Source organism: Mobula birostris, chromosome 2, assembly GCF_030028105.1.
Source record: "Mobula birostris isolate sMobBir1 chromosome 2, sMobBir1.hap1, whole genome shotgun sequence".
NCBI classification, from domain to species: domain Eukaryota; kingdom Metazoa; phylum Chordata; class Chondrichthyes; order Myliobatiformes; family Myliobatidae; genus Mobula; species Mobula birostris.
Window position 1 is genome coordinate 22,958,327 of NC_092371.1, and position 19,134 is coordinate 22,977,460.

At 44.3% G+C, this 19,134-nt stretch overlaps 1 protein-coding gene across 7 annotated transcripts in view; it reads right to left on the reverse strand.

Annotated features, from left to right (window-relative positions):
• LOC140185146 (cas scaffolding protein family member 4-like) overlaps positions 1-19,134 on the reverse strand; it is a 120,505-nt gene that overhangs the window by 24,098 nt on the left and 77,273 nt on the right. For 5 of the 7 annotated variants that reach the window (XM_072238534.1, XM_072238526.1, XM_072238543.1 and 2 more), the window contains 2 exons: positions 18,181-18,606; positions 728-841 (listed from right to left, as the gene is read on the reverse strand). In XM_072238534.1, the coding sequence (XP_072094635.1) occupies positions 728-841; positions 18,181-18,606 (540 nt within the window). The remainder of the gene's footprint in view (positions 1-727; positions 842-18,180; positions 18,607-19,134) is intronic. The other 2 variants (XM_072238576.1, XM_072238568.1) reach the window with 1 other exon arrangement.

A 19,134-nucleotide genomic window follows, 5' to 3' on the forward strand; every position in this document is an offset into this window, starting at 1 on the left:
AGGTAGGTAGTCATCGTGGGTTCATTAAACACTTCCTTGTCACCACTGTTACAGTTTGTAACTCCAAAATATAAAAATAATAGGAAGCAAGACAAGGGAGTCCAGAATGTGAGTCTAACTTCGCTTTTACTTTCAGCAAGGTGCATGTATATGACACGGCAGCATGATGACATATGCCATTCACATACTTTTGCATCGAATCCAAAGTGAATTATTTTTAAAGAACAAGGATACTTAATGAAAGATTATATTTACAATATTGCTCAAATATTACTGAAATATTAAATACAGTACACCTCCGGCACCTCCATCTGCCTGTCTCATTTAAGAGTCTCTTAAATGTCCCTAATATATCTGCCTCTGCAATCACCCAAGGTAGCATATTCCACTCATTCACAACTCGGTGTAATAAAAAAATTCTATCCTCTTACATTAGCCATTCCTGCCCCAGGAAAAAGCACTGGCTATCCACTCAATCTACACCTCTTATCACCTTAAATACCTCCATCAAGTCAGCTCTCACGCTCCTTTGTTCCGAAGAGGATGGGCCTACCCAAAGTTGTGGCTCAGGCAGGTCCTGGTTGGAAGCCTAGACGCACATCCATGCACTGTGGTTAGATAGCTGAAATTGGACAAGCCAGAACCCATCCTTAGGTTTTTTTGTATTAAGGCCCTTATATGCACCTCAGGGTTGATGGTCCATGCAATCGGGATTTCTTTACATTACCTGGCTGCCCTGCATTCTGGAAGCATGGGATGTTGGGATATCATACACATCTGCAAAAGATGCTGACATGGAGTTCAGGCTGAAGCCATGGCCCATTCTGGGAAGTGTAAATGCCTGCAGGTAAAAAAAGGGAAAGACATGCAACACGAGCAATCAACTGCATCGCCAAAATATCAATTCAACTAAATACCTGACACAGACATAAAACCTTTGGTGAAGGGAAATGATGCTGAGAAATGGAACATTTATTAACAATATCATGTGACCTTCCTTTCTGTCCTTCAGTCCCTCAACAATGTACACACTCCCCGATGTACACAATCCCCTGATGTACACACTCCTCGATGTACACAATCCCCTGATGTACGAACCCACTGGATGTTCACACTCACCTGATGTACACACTCACATTGTAATGTACACAATATTTTATGTGTAACCGTGATTTGAGGAGGTAAGGGGTAAACACTGTTCCAAATTCCTAGGCTTTGTAATCTTGACTGGTGTTGTGCCTTCAGGGATCCACCAGCTTTTAACATTCTGATGGCTCTAATTGACCATAAGTTAAAGTGCCAGACATGTCTCATCCACTTTGGCAGAGTGCTGGAGAACTCACTGCCAATCAAACCTCAAGTTAACTGACCCAAAGGAAAGTCCCCAGATTGATCCATAATGTTCCTCCCGGGCACCACAGCAGTTAGAATGACACTATTACAGCTCAGGGCTCAGAGTTCAGAGCTAAATCTAGCTATCCTCTGTAAGGAGCTTGTAGATGGGATGTGTGGGTTTTCTCTGGGCGCTCCTGTTTCCTCCCACAGTCCAAAGACATTTCTGGTAGTAGGTTAATTGTCACTGTAAATTTTCCCATGACTGGATTAGAGTTAAAATTGGATATTGTCGGGGGTTGCTAGCGGGTGTGGCTCACAGGGTCCGAGGGGCCTATTCTGCACTGTATCCCTAAATAAATAAATCATGCAAAATTATTTTATAGATGGTGAATAGGGGACTGTTCACATTCTAACCCCTCTCATTGACCTTCGCATTTCATGACGTCTTCCAGTGTCTCCTTGATTTTTTGGCTCCATGGTTGTACCAAGTTTGGAACTCACTTGGAGAAACCAACTTCTGACCAACTTTCTGGACAACAGGAAGCCCATAGGCAATTTTTGAGAGAACTGGGATGATGCTGACCTTAAAACTGAGACCAGTGCAGGCATCTGTTTGATAGGCAGTTTTGAATTGGGTTTTCTTCAAGGACAGGCATGTTTCTCAGCAAACAAACATTCAACAGACAGTTCCAATTTCTTGGAGAAGTAAAGGGGACTGTCTGCAGTCCTTCTGGTGAAGGCACTCTCTTGGTTAGGAGGCACCAGGATTTAGACCCAGCAATAATAAAGAACTTAGACACACCGAAGAGTGATCCTAGGGTGAGGTGTAATGACAGTTAGCCGCTCCAAGCTGGGGTTGATTGGTACTGGAGTTCACAACTATATTGTCCTATCTGCGTACAGGTAGAGGCTAAAGATTAACACTCGAGAGATAAGGACAACCAAGAGGTGTTTGCAGGAGGCAGAGGAGCAGCTATGTGATTGCTCCGAGCTGGTGAACTGGACCGTGTTCAAAAGGTCACCAGAGGATCTGAATGAATACATCACAATTGTCACAGAATGTCCCCACAAAATCAACAGAGTAATCCCCAATCAGAAACACAGGATGAATCAAGAGGTCTGCAATCTAGTGAGGGCCACAACAGTGGTGTTGGGGTCTGGTGACCAAGTAAAATACACGAGGACCAGATACAATCCTTGGAAAGCCATCCCACATGCGAAGTGGAAATTTCGAAGCAAACTAGAATCGTAGAAGGATGCTTAACAGCTGTGGCAGGGCTTGAGTGCTCTCACCTCCAGTCGACAGAGGTGACAACAGGGCTTCACCCCCAGCTGAGCTCAATACCGTTTCTGCTCACTTTGACCAACACAACATGGAGGCATGTTCACGAACTCCCACAGCCCCCCGTGACCCTGTATTTCAGTCTCTTGAGGCCGATGTGAGAACATCCTTCAGCAGGGTGAACATACGGAAAGCACCTGGCTGATCAACTGGAGTGGTCACTAACATCTTTAACCTCGAGCTTCAGCAGTCGGAAATGCCCAGCTCCTTTAAGCCACCTTCAATCACACCAGTGTCCAAGGAGAACATGGTAATGTGTCTCGACGACTATTGTTCACTTACATCCACTGTGATGATGTGCTTTGAGAGGTTGATCCTAAAAGAATCAACTTCTGCCTGCGAACGACTTGGATCTCCTCTAATTTGTCTACCACCACAACAGGTCTACAGCAGATGCCATTTCATTGCCTCTTCACTCAACCCTGGAACATCTGGACAATGAAGGTGCATACCTACATCAGGATGCTCTTCACTTACTACAGCTCAGCGTTCCATACCATCATCCCCTCAAAACTAATCAAGACCTCGGCCTCAGTACTTCCTTGTGCAACTGAATCCTTAATTTCCTCACTTGCAGACCCCAGTCAGTTCACAGTGGTAACAACATCTTCTCCACAATCACCATCAGCACAGGTGCACCACAAGGCTGCGTGCTTAGATCCCTGCTCTACTCACTTTATACTTATGACTGCCAGGCTAAGCACAGTTCCACTACTATATTTAAGTTTGCTGACATTGGCCAAATCAAAGGAGGGGATGAATCAGCATATAGGAGGGAGATTGAACATCTGGTTGAATGGTGTCACAAAATAACTCTCACTCAACGTCAGTGAAACCAAGGAGCTGATTATTGAATACAGGAGGAGGAAACCAGAGGTCCACGAGCCAGTCCTCTTCAGGGGATCCGAGGTGGTGAATGTCAGCAACTTTAAATTCCTCAGTGTTATCATTTCAGAGAACCTGTCCTGGGTTCAGCATGGAAGGACCATTACAAAGAAGGCATGGCTTTCTACTTTCTAAGGAGTTTGCCAGGATTCGGCATGTAATGTAAAATGTTGACAAACTTCTATAGATGTGTGGTGGAGAGTATATTGACTGGTTGCATCAAGGCCTGGTATGGAAACACCAACGTCCTTGAATGGAAAATTCTACAGAAAGTAGTAAGTACAGCCCAAGCCCCCCCTACCACTGACCACATCGACATGGAGTGCTGTCGCAAGAAAGCAGCATCTATCATCAAGGGCATCCACCACCCAGGCCACGCCTCTTCTCACTGCTGCCATCAGGAAGAAGATACAGGAGCCTCAGGACCCACACCACCAGGCTCAGGAACAGTCATTACCTCTCAACTATCAGGTTCTTGAACCAGAGCAGCTAACTTAACTCACCCCAACACTGAACTGACCCCACAAACTATGGAATCTTCATCTCATGTTCTCAATATTTATTGCTTATTTATTTATTATTGTTATTTTGTTTTTTCCTCTTTTATATTTGCACAGTTTGTTGCCTTTTGAACATTGGTTGTTTATCTGTCTTGTGTTGATTCTACTGTGTTTTTTGTATTTACTGTGAATGCTCACAAGGAAGTGAATCACAGGGTTGTATATGGTGACTTTCATGTACTTTTATAATACATTTGCTTTGAACTTTGAACTGTTACTGGGGTTTCCGACTGGATTTCTTACTAAGTTATTGAACGTATTTGTTTCTGGGAGCTTAGATAAATTTGGTCCTGTCATTTTGATTAGATTTTTTGTGACTGGGGAGGGGTTTGAATGGATTTGTTGTCAAAGTTTTTGAATCATATTGTTATCATAGTATTTGATTCTATATTTTAGCAGAATTTTCAAATGGAGTTAATTGAGAATATTCAATGCAAATTCTTAGAGCAATATAATTGGGACCCAACTAGGATACAGGTTATTTGTTGATCTGATCATGTGTGAGGCTACCCAATTATTTCATGATCAAATGGTAACAAGTACTCTGGAAAACAGTGATCATAACATGATAGAATTTCACATCTTACCTGTGAGTGTGAAAGAATGTCAAAATTTGTTTGAAATGTTCATAAAAGCATATCCTAACACACAGTTGATTAACGTGGACTAGGGAACATCAATTAGATTAGATGATAGATGAGGAAATGGTGCAAATTTGTAACAAACTTACAGCTAGTAGCCTCTTTATTGGGCATGCCTGTATGTTAATACAAATATATAATTAGCCAATCATGTGGCAGCAACTCAATGCATGAAAGCTTGCAGGCATGCTCAAGGGATTCAGGTTCTCTTCGGATTCTGCTGCTGCCTTAGAGTCTATAAAAGGGAGTAAATCAAAAGCACGTCCTGACATAGTTATTGAGATTCTCTTAGTGTTGTTTAGAATAGGGAAGATGGGTTGTGCAATTAGATTTTCATGGATACCTGGGCATGCTGGGGTGGAGGGAAATGAAATTGCGGATGGCATTGCAAAGTCTTCCTTACAGAGCAGGCAAGAAGAAATGAGAGTTCCCCTAGGCAGAGCAGAATTGAGAAGTAGGATTAAAAAAGGTATAGAGAAGAAGTGACAGGAGGATTGGAAAAATGAATGAAGGGGCAGGCATTATTTTTCTAGTCACCCACTAGTTAAAAAGGTCTCAGACTGTTACCTTTTAAGTCGTAGAGATATGGTGAAATTTACAAGACTTAGGTTGGGGCATTGTGGGCTAAACTATTATTTAAAGATAATAGGAAAACATCCTACTGGATTATGTGACTGTGGTAGTCCAGAGACAGTCCAGCATGTTTTGCTGAGCTGGAATTGATACAAAATTGAAAGAAGCAGGTTGTTCAAGAGGCTATCTGGCTTAAATTTACTTTGGTTTTCTATTCAATCTTTGTTTGGCCATCAAGAGAATCAACATCTGATTGAAGAGTTTATTATTCAGTTTATAAGTGAGACTAGGTTGTATTTGAGAATTTAAGTTCTTTGAAGTTCTATAATTAATTATACATCCTACAGAGGGGGGGGGAAGAGAGAGAGAGAGAGAGAGAGAGAGAGAGAGAGAGAGAGAGAGAGAGAGAGAGAGAGAGAGAGAGAGAGAAAGAAGGAGGAGGAGGAGGAGGAGGAGGAGGATAATAATAATAATAATAATAATAATCAGTTGTTCTGCAGACCAAACAGCAAAATGAGGAAGAATCTTTTTTGGTGGGCTGAAATCAGTGTAAGAGGTCGTTCACTGGTGACTTAGTGCGAGGATTTAAAAGAGCTTGGGTGTTTTTCAGCAGGTTGCAACCAGTGCAAGAGGTCATTCGTTGGTGATGCAGTGCATGGTTTAAAAAGAACTTGGGTGCATTTCAACTTGCTTTTGGTGGGCTGCAATCAGCGCAGGGCTAATAAAAAGAAAAGAGCTGTAAGTGGAGCGGCTATTGTTGGAGAGGGACAGTGTCAGAGTGGCCCAGCTTTGGCTCAACAGGCTTAGGTGACAACAGGCATGGGTTCTAAGTAAGTTTTTTTTACTAGTACATAGCTAGTGCATTGAGACCAGCTCTGCAGGTAGTGTTATGTTCTTTGTACCATTTGTGGGAACTTTGAGAGACCTCGAGTCTCCCTGATAACTACATCTGCGTAACTGCATTGAGTTACAGCTCCTTAGAGAACGTGTTAAGGAAATAGAGCAGCTCCTCAATTACTTCTGTCTCATACGGGAAAATGAGGTGGTGATAGATCAGAGCTAAAGGGAGGCAGTCACCCCTAAGTCGCAGGAGGCAGGAACTTGGGTAACTGTCAGAAGGATAGGGAATAGACAGCTAGTACAGAGTGGCTCAATAAGTATACTACTTTAGATACTGTTGCAGTGGGGCGTGGGGTTCTACCTACTGGGGGAAGCCACAGCGATCTGGTCTCTGGCACTGAGTCTGGATCTGTGGCTCAGAGTGCAGTAGTGATAGAGGATTATATAGCTGGCATTTATAGCGAGAGGATTTGAGTACAGGAGCAGGGAGGTACTACTGCAGTTGTACAAGGCCTTGGTGAGACCACACCTGGAGTATTGTGTGCAGTTTTGGTCCCCTAATCTGAGGAAAGACATCCTTGCCATAGAGGGAGTACAAAGAAGGTTCACCAGATTGATTCCTGGGATGGCAGGACTTTCATATGAAGAAAGACTGGATGAACTGGGCTTGTACTCGTTGGAATTTAGAAGATTGAGGGGGGATCTGATTGAAACGTATAAAATCCTAAAGGGATTGGACAAGCTAGATGCAGGAAGATTGTTCCCGATGTTGGGGAAGTCCAGAACAAGGGGTCACAGTTTGAGGATAAAGGGGAAGCCTTTTAGGACCGAGATTAGGAAAAACTTCTTCACTCAGAGAGTGGTGAATCTGTGGAATTCTCTGCTACAGGAAGCAGTTGAGGCCAGTACATTGGCTATATTTAAGAGGGAGTTAGATATGGCCCTTGTGGCTACGGGGAGCAGGGGGTATGGAGGGAAGGCTGGGGCGGGGTTCTGAGTTGGATGATCAGCCATGATCATAATAAATGGCGGTGCAGGCTCGAAGGGCCGAATGGCCTACTCCTGCACCTATTTTCTATGTCTATGTTTCTATTAGAGCGGTGCAGCAGAAAGCAAATTCTATGCATGAGAAAGAGACACCCAGATGGTAGATGCCTCCCAGGTGCCAATAAGGTTTGTCTCGGTTTGGGTCCATGACATTGTAAAGGGGGAGGGTGGACAGCTGAAAGTCATGCTACATATTGGTGCCAGCAACATAGGTAGGAAAATGGAAGAAGTCCTAAAGAGAGAACATAGGCAGTTAAGTAGACAGCTGAAAAGCAGGACCTCCAGGGTAGTAATCTCTGGACTGCTGTCTGTGCCATGTGCTGGTGACCGTAAGAATAGGATAATTTAGCAGATGAGTGCATGGTTGAAGAATCAGTGCAGGGGGGGCAGGGCTTCAGATTTATGGATCAATGGGATCTCTTCTGGGGAAGGTATGTTGTTCGTCCATCGCCGTCGCCGATGAGGACCTCGACACCATTTTGATGATGTCGAGACTAGCGCATGATTTGGATTTAAGTGAGGGAGGGTTGCGCAGTGTCAGCCTCACTCTCTCTTCCCAATTCCCATCTGCATCCAGTGGCAAGACAGAGTCTAGATGGCTGGAGATGGGACTAGGCGCAGTGGATGACCAGGACGTCTTCTGTGTCTTGTCCTGCTCTACACGTTCCACGACGCTTGCAGAGACCGGCTTCTTGACCGTTGGACCTTCCATTGGTCTCGTCCGCTCAATCCGCCGGAGTCTGTCTTCACATGCTGGGATAGACAACTCCCTATCTCACCGAGGGTTTGAGACCTATCGGCTACCCTCACCTGGTTTAGCTGGCTTATTGAAGCCATTGCCTGGGGAGTGGCTGCTGTCACATGCAAACAGCTATGGGGAGCCACAGGTGAGAGCGAGTGCCTGGTGGGGACCAAAGGTGGGCTAACCACCTTGAAAAGGACGCGATGTTCCCCCACCAGAGATGCTACCCCTTCCTGACACCTGTTATACTTTTTGTATAACCTGTACAAAAAGTATGGTTTATACCTGAACCCAAGGGGGGTGGGGGCAATGTCCATGAAAGCAGGGTTGCTAGAGCTGTTGGGCAGGGTTTGGCAGGGGAATTGGAATCGGAGTGATAGGGCTGATGATGGGGCAGTCGGTATACAACTAGATGCAGTGTGCAGTGAGGCTGTGAGGAAGGACAGGCAGATGATAGGACAAAATTGCAGTCAGTGGGATGAGTTAACACAGGGCCAAGATCAAAAAGGGTGGTGAGTACAGGACTGAAGGTGATATATTTGAATGTACACAATATACAGAATAAGGTAGATGATCCTGTGGTACAGTTAGGTATGATGATTTGAGCATTAATGAGTTGTGGCTGAAAGAAGATCATAGTTGGGAGCTTAACATCCAAGGATATACATTATATCAAAAGGACAGGCAGGTACACAGAGGGGGCGGCGTGGCTCTGTTGGTAAAAAATGAAATCAAAGCCTTAGAGAGAGGTGACATAGGATCATAAGATGTAGAATCCTTGTGGATAGAGGCAAGAAACTGCAAGTGTAAGAATATCCTGATGGGAGTTATATACAGGCTTCCGAATATTATCCAGGATGTTGCTGCAAGTAACAATGGGAGATAGAAAAAGCATGCAAAAAGGGCAATGTTGTAGTAATCATGGGGGATTTCAGTCTGCAGTAGATTAGGTTGGTGCTGGGTCCCAAGAAAGGAAATTTGTAGAATGCCTGCGAGATTACTTTTTAGAGCAACTTGAGGTTGAGCCCACTAGGGGAACGGTAACTCTGCGTTGGTTGTTATGTAATGACTGGGATTTGATTAGCGAGCTTAAGGTAAAGGAACCCTTAGCAGGCACTGATCATAATATGATTGGATTCGCCCTGCAGTTTGAGAAAGGGAAGCTAAATCAGATGTATCAGTATAACACTGGAGTAAAGGGAGTTGCAGATGCATGAGAGAGGAGCTGGAACAGGTGACAGCAGAACAGCAATGCCAGATGTTACGGGGGCAGGGGGTGAAATTTGGAAGGCGCAGGAAAGATACATCCCTAAGATGAAGTATTCTAAAGGGAGGATGAGGCAACCATGGCTGACAAAGAAGTCAGAGGAAAACAAAAGCAAAAGAGAGGGCATACAATATAGCAAAGATTAGTGGGAAGGTAGAGGATTGGGAAGTTCAAAAACCAACAGAATGCAACTAAAAAAGTCATAAAGAGAAATATGAAGGCAAGTTAGCCAATAATATAAAATGGATTACTAAGTTTTTTTCAGATAAATAAAGATTGGAAAGGTACTAGCATGGATAGAAGATTGGCTGACTGGTGGGAGGCAAAGAATGGGAATAAAGGGAGCCTTTTCTGGTTTGCTGCTGGTGAATAGTAGTATGCCACAGGTTGGTATTGGGACCACTTATTTTCGTGTTATCTGTCAACGATTTGAATGACAGTATTAATGGATTTGTGGTCAAGTTTGCAGATGATACAAAGATAGGAAGCGGGGCAGGTAGTGTTGAGTAAGCAGGGAAACTGAAGAATGACTTAGACAGATAGGGGGGGATCGACAAAAAAAGTGGCAGATGAAATGTAGTGTAGGAAAGTGCATGACCGTGCACTTCCACAGGAGGAATAAAGGTGTGGGCTATTTTCTGGACAGAAAGAAAATTCAAAAATCAGAAGTGGAAAGAAACTTCGGAGTCCTTATGCAGGATTCCCGAAAGGTTAATTTGCAGGTTGAGTCGGTGGTAAGGAAGGCAAATGTAATGTTAGCATTCATTTCCAGAGGACAAGAGTACAAAAGGCAAGGATGTAACGCTAAGGCATTGGTCAGGCCGCACTCATGGAGTAATGTGAGCAGTTTTATCTGAGAAAAGATGTGTTGGCATTGGAAAGGATCCAGGCAAGGTTCACAAGAATAACCCCAGGAATGAAAGGGTTAACATATGAGGAGCGTTTGACAGCTCTGGGTCTGTACTCACTGGGGTTTATTAGAATGAGGGGGCATCTCATTGAAACCAATCAAATACTGAAAGGCTTAGACAGAGTAGATGTTTCCTAGTGGGGGATTCTAGGACCAGAGGGCACAGCCTCAGATTTGAGGAACATCCATTTAGAACAGAGATGAGGGAAAATTTCTTTAGCCAGAGGGTGGTGAATCTGTGGAAATCATTGCCACAGATGGCTGTGCAGGCCAAGTCATTGGGTATATTTAAGATTGATAGGTTCTTGATTAATTAGGGTATTAAAGACTATGAGGAGAAGGCAGGAGAATAGGGTTGAGATGGACAATAAATCAGCCATGATGGAATGGCAGAGCAGACTCAATGGGCCAAGTAGCCTGAATCTGTTCTTGTGTCTTAAAGTCTGATGGTCAAAATGTGATCTAAGTGACTTTGATCATGGAGTGCCAGGCTGGGTGGTTTGGGTATCTCAACAACTGCTGATCTGGGATTTTCATGCACATCTCTAGTTTACAGAGAGTGGGGTGGCACATTAGTGTAGTGGCTAGCACAAAGCTTTGCAGTACCAGTGACCTGGGTTTAATTCCTGCTACTGTAAGGAGTCTGTACATTCTCCCCATGACTGCATGGGTTTCTTCCAGGTGCTCTGGTTTCCTCCCACAGTCTAAAGATATACTGATTAATAGGTTAATTGGTCATTCTAAATTGTCCCGTAGTTAGTTAGATCGGCATTTATGTACAAATCATGCAATGTAGATCATAGTGGTGATCATTTCCTGATGAAACCCTGCTGACTTGTTATCAACCAAGAGGAATATTCATACAGATGTTCATCTGGGAAAGATCCAGCTGTTCATTGTTTGTACTGGCAGGAATGTGTGTAATCTGTGAGAAACCATTTCAAAGAAATCTCCTTCAATAATTTCCAGATACGCAATCTTCCTGCCAGAGTCTCATTAGACACCATTCTTGTAATCCCACACACCCATTCCAATAAGAAAGTGTCTCCCAGGACACCGCAGTTCTGGCACATATTCCCCATCACGTTTGAGCATGTTGGCAATCATCGACACGTATGGGAAGAGAAAGGTGGCTGTGTCTGCGTGTGGCTGAGGTAAAGCCAGGGAACATTTTGAAGGATGGTCTCTCTCTGTGTTTCTTTCCTCTCACTCCTGACCTGTAATGGGCCATTGCTCTGCTGTTGCTGCATAAGTGAACGCGAGAGTTGTGGGGGAGGGAGCAAGTCCTGACAGGATAAGCAAGCTGCTGGGATGTTGTTTCCCTGCCTACTTTAACAGTTTGAAGTTACCTGTGTCACATTTTTAACTTTTCTCTTAAGATATACGAGGGGTAATTGATAAGTTTGTGGCCTAAGGTAGAAGGAGTCAATTTTAGAAAACGTAGCACATTTATTTTTCCTACATTCACACACTTAGTCCAGCGGTCGTGGAGCATACGGATCCCTCCTTTGTAGAAGTCAGCGTCTTGGACCTCCAGAAGTGGTCCACAGCAGAGGTGATTGATAAGTTTGTGGCCTAAGGTAGAAGGAGATGAGTTATTAACTTCAAACATTCTGCATTTTCACTCAAAGAGTTGAACTTCACGTGCATGTAACGAGAGCTGTACAACTCAACTCCTTCTGCCTTAGGCCACTAACTTATCAATCACCTCTGCTATGGACCACCTGGAGGTCCAAGACGTTCCCGTTACATGCACGTGCAGTTCAACTCTTTGAGTGGTTATACAGAAAGTTTGAAGTTAATAACTCATCTCCTTCTACCTTAGGCCACAAGCTTATCAATCACCCCTGCTGTGGACCACTTCTACAAGAAGGGATCTGTATGCTCCACGACCGCTGGACTAAGTGTGTACATGTAGGAGGGGACTATGTTGAAAAATAAATGTGCTAGGTTTTCTAAAATTGACTCCTTCTACCTTAGGCCACGAACTTATCAATCACCCCTCGTAGGAACAGAATTAGGCCATTTGGCCCATTGAGTCTGATCTGCCATTTCATCATGGCTGATCCAATTTTCCTCTTGGGCCCAATTTCCTGCCTTCTCCCCGTATCTCTTGATGCCCTGACCAATCAAGAATCAATTGACCTCTGCCTTAAATATATATAAAGATTTGGCTTCCACAGCTGCCTGTGGCAAAGAATTCCACAGATTCACCACTCTCCGGCTAAAGAAATTCCTCCTCATCTCCATTCTAAAAGGACGACCCTCCATTCTGAAACACCCCCTCCATAGCCTTTTATTATAGGTGGCTTCCCACATTCACCAGTCTAGGACTCCTCCTGTCTGAAAGCTCAGTAGAATGATCATAATGGGGCCCTGGGAGGGTTGTGAAACAGAGGGACCTAGGAGTACAGGCATCTTGAAAATGGCGGCAAAGGCAGATGGGGGAAAGGAGGCTTTTGGCATGCTGGCCTTTATCAGTCAGGGCACTGAAGCTAGGATATTAATATGCAGCTGTACAAGATGTTGGTGAGACCACATTTGTTATATTGTGTTCAGTTTAGCTCACCATGGAATAGGAAAGATATGATTAAGATGGAAAGAGTGCAGAGGAGATTTACAAGGACTCGAGGGACTGAGTGACAGAGAGAAGGTGAGATTTATTCATTGGAGTGCAGGAGAATGAGGCAGCATCTTATAGAGGTGTATAAAGTCATGAAGGTGACCGTCTTTATTCCAGGGAGGGAAATTAAGAACTAGAGGACATAGGATTAAGGTGAGAAGGAAGAGATTTAATAGGAAACTGAGGAGCAATTCTTTCACCAAGATGATGGTCACTACCTGAAATGGGTAGGTGACTGATGCAGATACATTAACAGCATCTTACAGAAACTTGAGCAAGTACCTGGACACAAAACGCTTAGAGACATTTAGGCCATACACAAGTAAATAAGACTAGCTTGGTCAGAAATCTTGTCAGCATGGACAGTCGGGCTGAAGGGCCTGTTTCTGAAGCAGTTACTACTTATTCTACAATCTTCTTACCTGTCAGTCAATATCATTTTGTAGCCTAAAACTACACCCCTCACCTTCAATACCAACACCAATTTCCAGGTCACATTGGATCAAAAATTCTGATGCTGCTAATAAGTAATGAAACTCAGACACAATACTGCATTCTTAGAGTACTGCATGGATCCAAACCCTTGTTTCCTTCAGCCTAATTGTCCATGACAAAACAAAATCCCGTGTACTCTAATCCCCTTTGCCCTGATCCCTTTCTTATCCACATTCCTCTCCAAATGTCTTTTAAATGTTGGAACTGTACCCCGTTCTCTGATAGCTTGTTCTTTATACCACAACCCTCTGCGTGGAAAAAGTTGCTCCCAAGATCCCTTATAAATTTCTCCCCTCTCACCTTAAACCTATTCCCTCAAGTTTCAGACTCCTCTACCCTGGAAACATACTCTATTCTGTCTATCTGTGCCCCTCATAATTTTATAAATATTTGTAAGACCGTGACATTATTGAATGGTGAAGCAGACATGACCATAAGACGTAGGAGCAGAATTAGGCCATTTGTCCCATCCAGTCTGCTCCGCCATTTCACCATGGCTGATCTATTTGCCTCTTAACCCCATTCTCTTGACTTCTCCCCATAACCTTTCATGACCTGATTAATCAAGAGCTTATCAACCTTCACCTTAAATGCACCCAGTGACCTGGTCTCTACAGCTGCCTGTGACAATGAATTCCACAGATTTACCACCCTCTGGCTAAAAAAACCTCCTCATTTCCATTCTAAATGGACGTCCCTCTATTTTGAGGCTGTGCCCTTTGGTCCTAGACTCTCCCACCAAAGGAAACATCCTCTTCATATCCACTCTTCCTATGCCTTTCAATATTAGCTAGGTTTCAGTAAGATACCCCTTCATTATTATGAATTCCAGGAAGTACAGGCCCAAAGCATTTAGTCACTGCTCATATGATAAACCTTTCATTCCCAGAATCTATTTCGTGAATCTCCTCTCAGCTCTCTAAAAATTTCAGCACATCCTTTCTTAAATAGGGGGCCCAAAGCTGCTCACAAATGAGGCCTTACACAACCTCAGCATTACATCCTTGCTTTTTTATTCTAGTCCTCTTGAAATGAATGCCAACATTGAATTCACCTTCCTCACCACTGATTCAACCTGCAAATTAATCTTTAGGGAATCCTACACAAGGACTCACAAATCTCTTTGTACCTGCAATTTTTAAAAATTTCCTCCGTGTTTAGTAAGTTGTCTATGCTTTTATTCATTCTACCAAAGTGCATGACTATACACTTCCCCATACTGTATTCCATCTGCCACCACTTTGCCCATTCTCCTGATCTGTCTAAGTCCTTCTGTAGCCACTCTGCTTTCTTAACACTACCTGCCCCTCCACCTGCCTTGGTATGGTCTGCAAACATGGCCACACACCCATCAATTTCATCATCGAAATCATTGACATGCAATGTAAAACAAAGCAGATCCAACACTGATCACTGTGGAACACCACTAGTCACTGGCAGCCAATCTAAAAAGGATCAATTTACTCCCATTCTTTGCCTCCTGCCAATCAGCCAGTGCTCTATCCATGCTAGTATGGGCTCTTAACTTCTTTAGCAGCCATATGGTTGACATCCATATACACAACGTCCTCTGATTCTCTTTTGCCCATTCTGCTTGTTATTTCTTGAAAGAATTCCAACAGATTTGTCAGGCAAGATTTTCCCTTAAGGAAACCATGTTGATTCAGCCTATTTTGCAATGTGCCTCCAAGTACCCCAAATTCACATACTTAACAATCGGCTCCAACATCTTCCCAACACTGAAGTCAAACTAACTGGCCTATCACGAGGAATTCTGCAGATGCTGGAAATTCAAGCAACACACATCAAAGTTGCTGGTGAACGCAGCAGGCCAGGCAGCATCTCTACGAAGAAGTACAGTCCCCCTCCCACTTTCAAATCTTTTACTAGCTCTTCCTTCAGTTAGTCCTAACAAAGGGTCTCGGCCTGAAACGTCGACTGTACCTCTTCCTAGAGATGTTGCCTGGCCTGCTGCGTTCACCAGCAACTTTGATGTGTGTTAACTGGCCTATAATTTCTTTCATTCTGCCTCCCTTCCTTCTTGAAGAGTGGAGTGACATTTGCAATTTTCTAGTCCTTTGGAACCATGCCAGACTCTATTGATTGTTGAAAGATCATTACCAATGCCTCCACAATCTCTTCAGCCTCCTCTTTTAGAACCCCTGGATGTTGTCCATCAGGTCCGGGTGATTTATTTACCTTCAGACCTTTCAGTTTCCCAAGCACCATCTCCCTAGTAATAGCAACAGCACTCCAGCACTCACTTCTGCCTCCTGACACTCTCGAACATCCAACATACCACTAGTGCCTTCCATAGTGACAACTGATGCAAAATACTTATTCAGTTGGTTCACTATTCCCTTGTTCCCCATTACTATCTCTCCAGCATCATTTCTAGAGGTCCAATATCTAGTCTTGACTCTCTTTTACTCTTTATATATCTGAAAAAAAACTTTTGATATCATTTTTGATATTATTGGCTAACTTACCTTCATATTTCATCTTTTCTTCCTGTATGTATTTTTAGTTACCTTCTTTTGGCTTTTAAAAATTCAGTCTTCTAACTTCCCACTAATTTTTGCTCTATGCCCTCTTTTTTGCTTTTATGTTGGTTTTAACTTCCCTTGTCAGCAGCGGTTGCTTTATCCTGCCTTTAGAATACTTTTTCTTCTTCAAGATGTATCTATGCTGTGCTTTCCAAATTGCTTCCAGACACTCCATGCCTGCTAGAGTTCCCTTCAATCAGCTATGGCCAGCTCCTCTCTCATGCCTCCGTAATTTCCTTTACTCCACTGTAATATTGATACATCTGACTTTAGCTTCTCCCTCTCAAATTGCAGGGTGAACCCTATCATGTTCTGATCACAGGCCCCTACGGTTTCCACTACCTTAAACTCCCTAATCATATCCAGTTCATTACACAGCACCCAAACCAGAATTGTTGATTCCCTAGTGGGCTCAACCGCAAGCTGTTCATAGGCATTCCACAAATTCTTCCTCTTGGGATCTAGCATCTACTTGATTTTCCCAATCTATCTGCCTACCGACATGCCTTTGCCTTTATGACCTGCTTTTTCTACCTCCTGCTGTAATTTGTAGACCACATCCTGGCTGCAGTTCAGAGGCCTGTAAATAACTCCCATAAAGGTCTTCCTACCCTTGCAGTTTCTTAACTCTGCCCTTGAGGATTCAATCTTCTAATCCTATGTTACCTCTTCCTAAGGAATTTATTTCATTTTTCACCAGCAGAGCCACTCCACCTCCTCAGTTTACCTGCCTATCCTTTTGATAGATCATGTATTCTTGGATATTAAGCTCCCAACTACAATCGTCTTTCAGCCGTGACTCCATCATATCCACCAGACTCTAACTGTGCTACAAGATCATCTGCTTTATTCCGTATACTGGGTGCATTCAAATATAACACTTTCAGTCCTGTATTTGTCCCCCTCTTCAATTTTGTCCCCCTTTTACATTGCAGCCTGTCCTGCTGACTGAAATTTTGCCCTGTCATCTGCCAGTCCTTCCTGACAGTCTCACTTTCCACTCCCTCTGCTTGTAAACCAGCATCCCTTTCCTCAGCCCTCTCTCTCCTGTTCCCATCCCCCTGCCAAATTAAACACTCCCCAACAAATCTAGCAAACCTGTCCGCAAGTATGTTGAACCCCTCAGTACAAGTGTAGCCTGTCCCTTTTTCTACAGGTCATAGCTTCCCCAGAAGAGATCCCAATGACCCATAAATCTGAAACCCTGCCCCCTGCACCAGTTCCCCAGCAACGCATTCACCTGCCAAATCATCCTATTCTTGCCCTCACTGGCATCTGGCACAGGCAGCAATAGATTGCTACCCTGGAAGTCTTACTTCTCAGCTTTCTACTGAGCTTCCTAAATTCTCTCTTTAGGACCTCCTCTATCTTCCCTCCTATATCATCGGTACCAATATGCACCAAGACCTCTGGCTGCTCACCCTCCCCATTTAGAACATTGTGGACACAATCCGAGTCATCCGTGACCCTGACACCTGGGTCTCTCTATCGTGCCCACGGACTCTCCTACTTACTTCTCTAACTATGGAATCTCCTGTCACCACTGCAGTCCTCTTCTTCCCCCTTCCTTTCTGAGCCACAGTGCCAGAGAGCCATTCACTGCAGATCTCCTGGTAGGTCATTCCACCCCCAACAGTATCCAAAATGGTATACTTGTTTTTGAGGGGATCAGCCAAAGGAATACTCTGTACCAGCTGCCCATTTCCCTTCCCTCTCCTGACAATCACCTACTCAGCTGCCTTCTGCAACCTAGGGGTGGCTGCGTCCCCCATTGCTCCTATCTATCATCTCCTCAGTTCCCCTTATGAGCTGAAGGTCATTGAGTTGCAGCTCCAGTTCTTTGACACGCTCTCTGAGGAGCTGCAGCTCGGTGCACCTGGTGTAGGTGTGGTTATCCGGGAGGCTGGAGGTCTCCCTGAATTCCCACATCTCACACAAAGAACACAACACCGCCCCTGGAGCCATTCTCACTCCCCTAACTTACAGAGGAAGTATGAGCAAGAAAAAGTTTACCAGATACATACGTCACCCATGCCTGTTATCACCCAAGGCTGTTGAGCCAATGCCAAAAGTCTCCCCACTCTAACACTGTCCCACTCTAACAGTGGCTGCTCCACTTGCCCTGGCCTTATTTTTATTTGACCTTGCTAATGAGTCCTGAACTCCGATTGGCCGCTGCTCAAGCTCCCCTCAGCCACTGTTGCTCCAGGGAAAACAGTCCCTAGTGACCACTTAGTTTGTAGATCAGCCCTTTCTACACTGGGCTATGTGGCCAGTGAAGGGTCAGATTACAAGTATCAGACCTTTCTTTGCCTGGTCATACTGAGTCCAGATTTCCAATGCTATAACAATATATCAGTGAATTCTTTCTTACCTGTTGTGGAGGTGCCGGTCCTCTGTCCCAACGGTACTCGCCAGATGACACTGGCGTTTGGTAATGCTGACCGTAAGACTGAGGCCTTGATGGTACCTGGTAGTCACTGTCTCCCAGCCCAGACAGGGAAGGCAAGGGCGAGCTTTGATGCTGCATCATTGGTATCTGGTAAATATTTTGCTGGGATGGCCTGCGCAGTGCCGAGCAGTTGGGGGAGTACGGGGATTGGATGTCATACTGCGGTCCAGTGAGCAGTTGCAGGCGATTTCCGGGTACAATGCCTTGCCGCCCGTGCAGGGAGCATCGCCACCAACCCTCGTCCCCCTTGATGTTCTGTTCTATCACCGTCAGTATTTCACCTTTACGGAACGCAAGCTCGTCAGGTGTCTCTGCCTTGTTGTCGTAGAGAGCCTTCGCCATAAGATTCTGTGTCAAAGAGGAAAGTGGTGTTTAGGGGTGCCACAAAAGCAACACCTCTCAAAAGTACACGTTTTTCCCACCGTAAGAGAACGGCCCACATTAAATGTGTCTACTTTAAAACATTCACAATAGAACAGGGAACGACACAGCACAGGAACAGGCCCTCTGGCCCATGATGTTGTGCTTAACTAATTAAACTAGTGGTTAAACACCTAACTAAAGTAAACCATTCTGTCTGCATAATGTCCCTCCATTCCTTCCATATTCCTGTGTCTGTCCAAAAGCCTCTTAAAACCACTCTTACAGTATATCTACTCCACTACCAGCATTGACAGTGCACCCACCACACACTGTAAGAAAAAAAACTTATGGTTCATGATGTTCGGCATGGAGACAGTGGTGGCATCATTCAGTACCTTTCAAAATTTGCTTTCAGTTGGCCTCATTGCAGGGATGTGGTATGCAATTGGTGGATGGATCTCCAATCAAGTTGTAGTTGTCTCAGCCAACCACGTCCCTACAATGCTGGCCCTC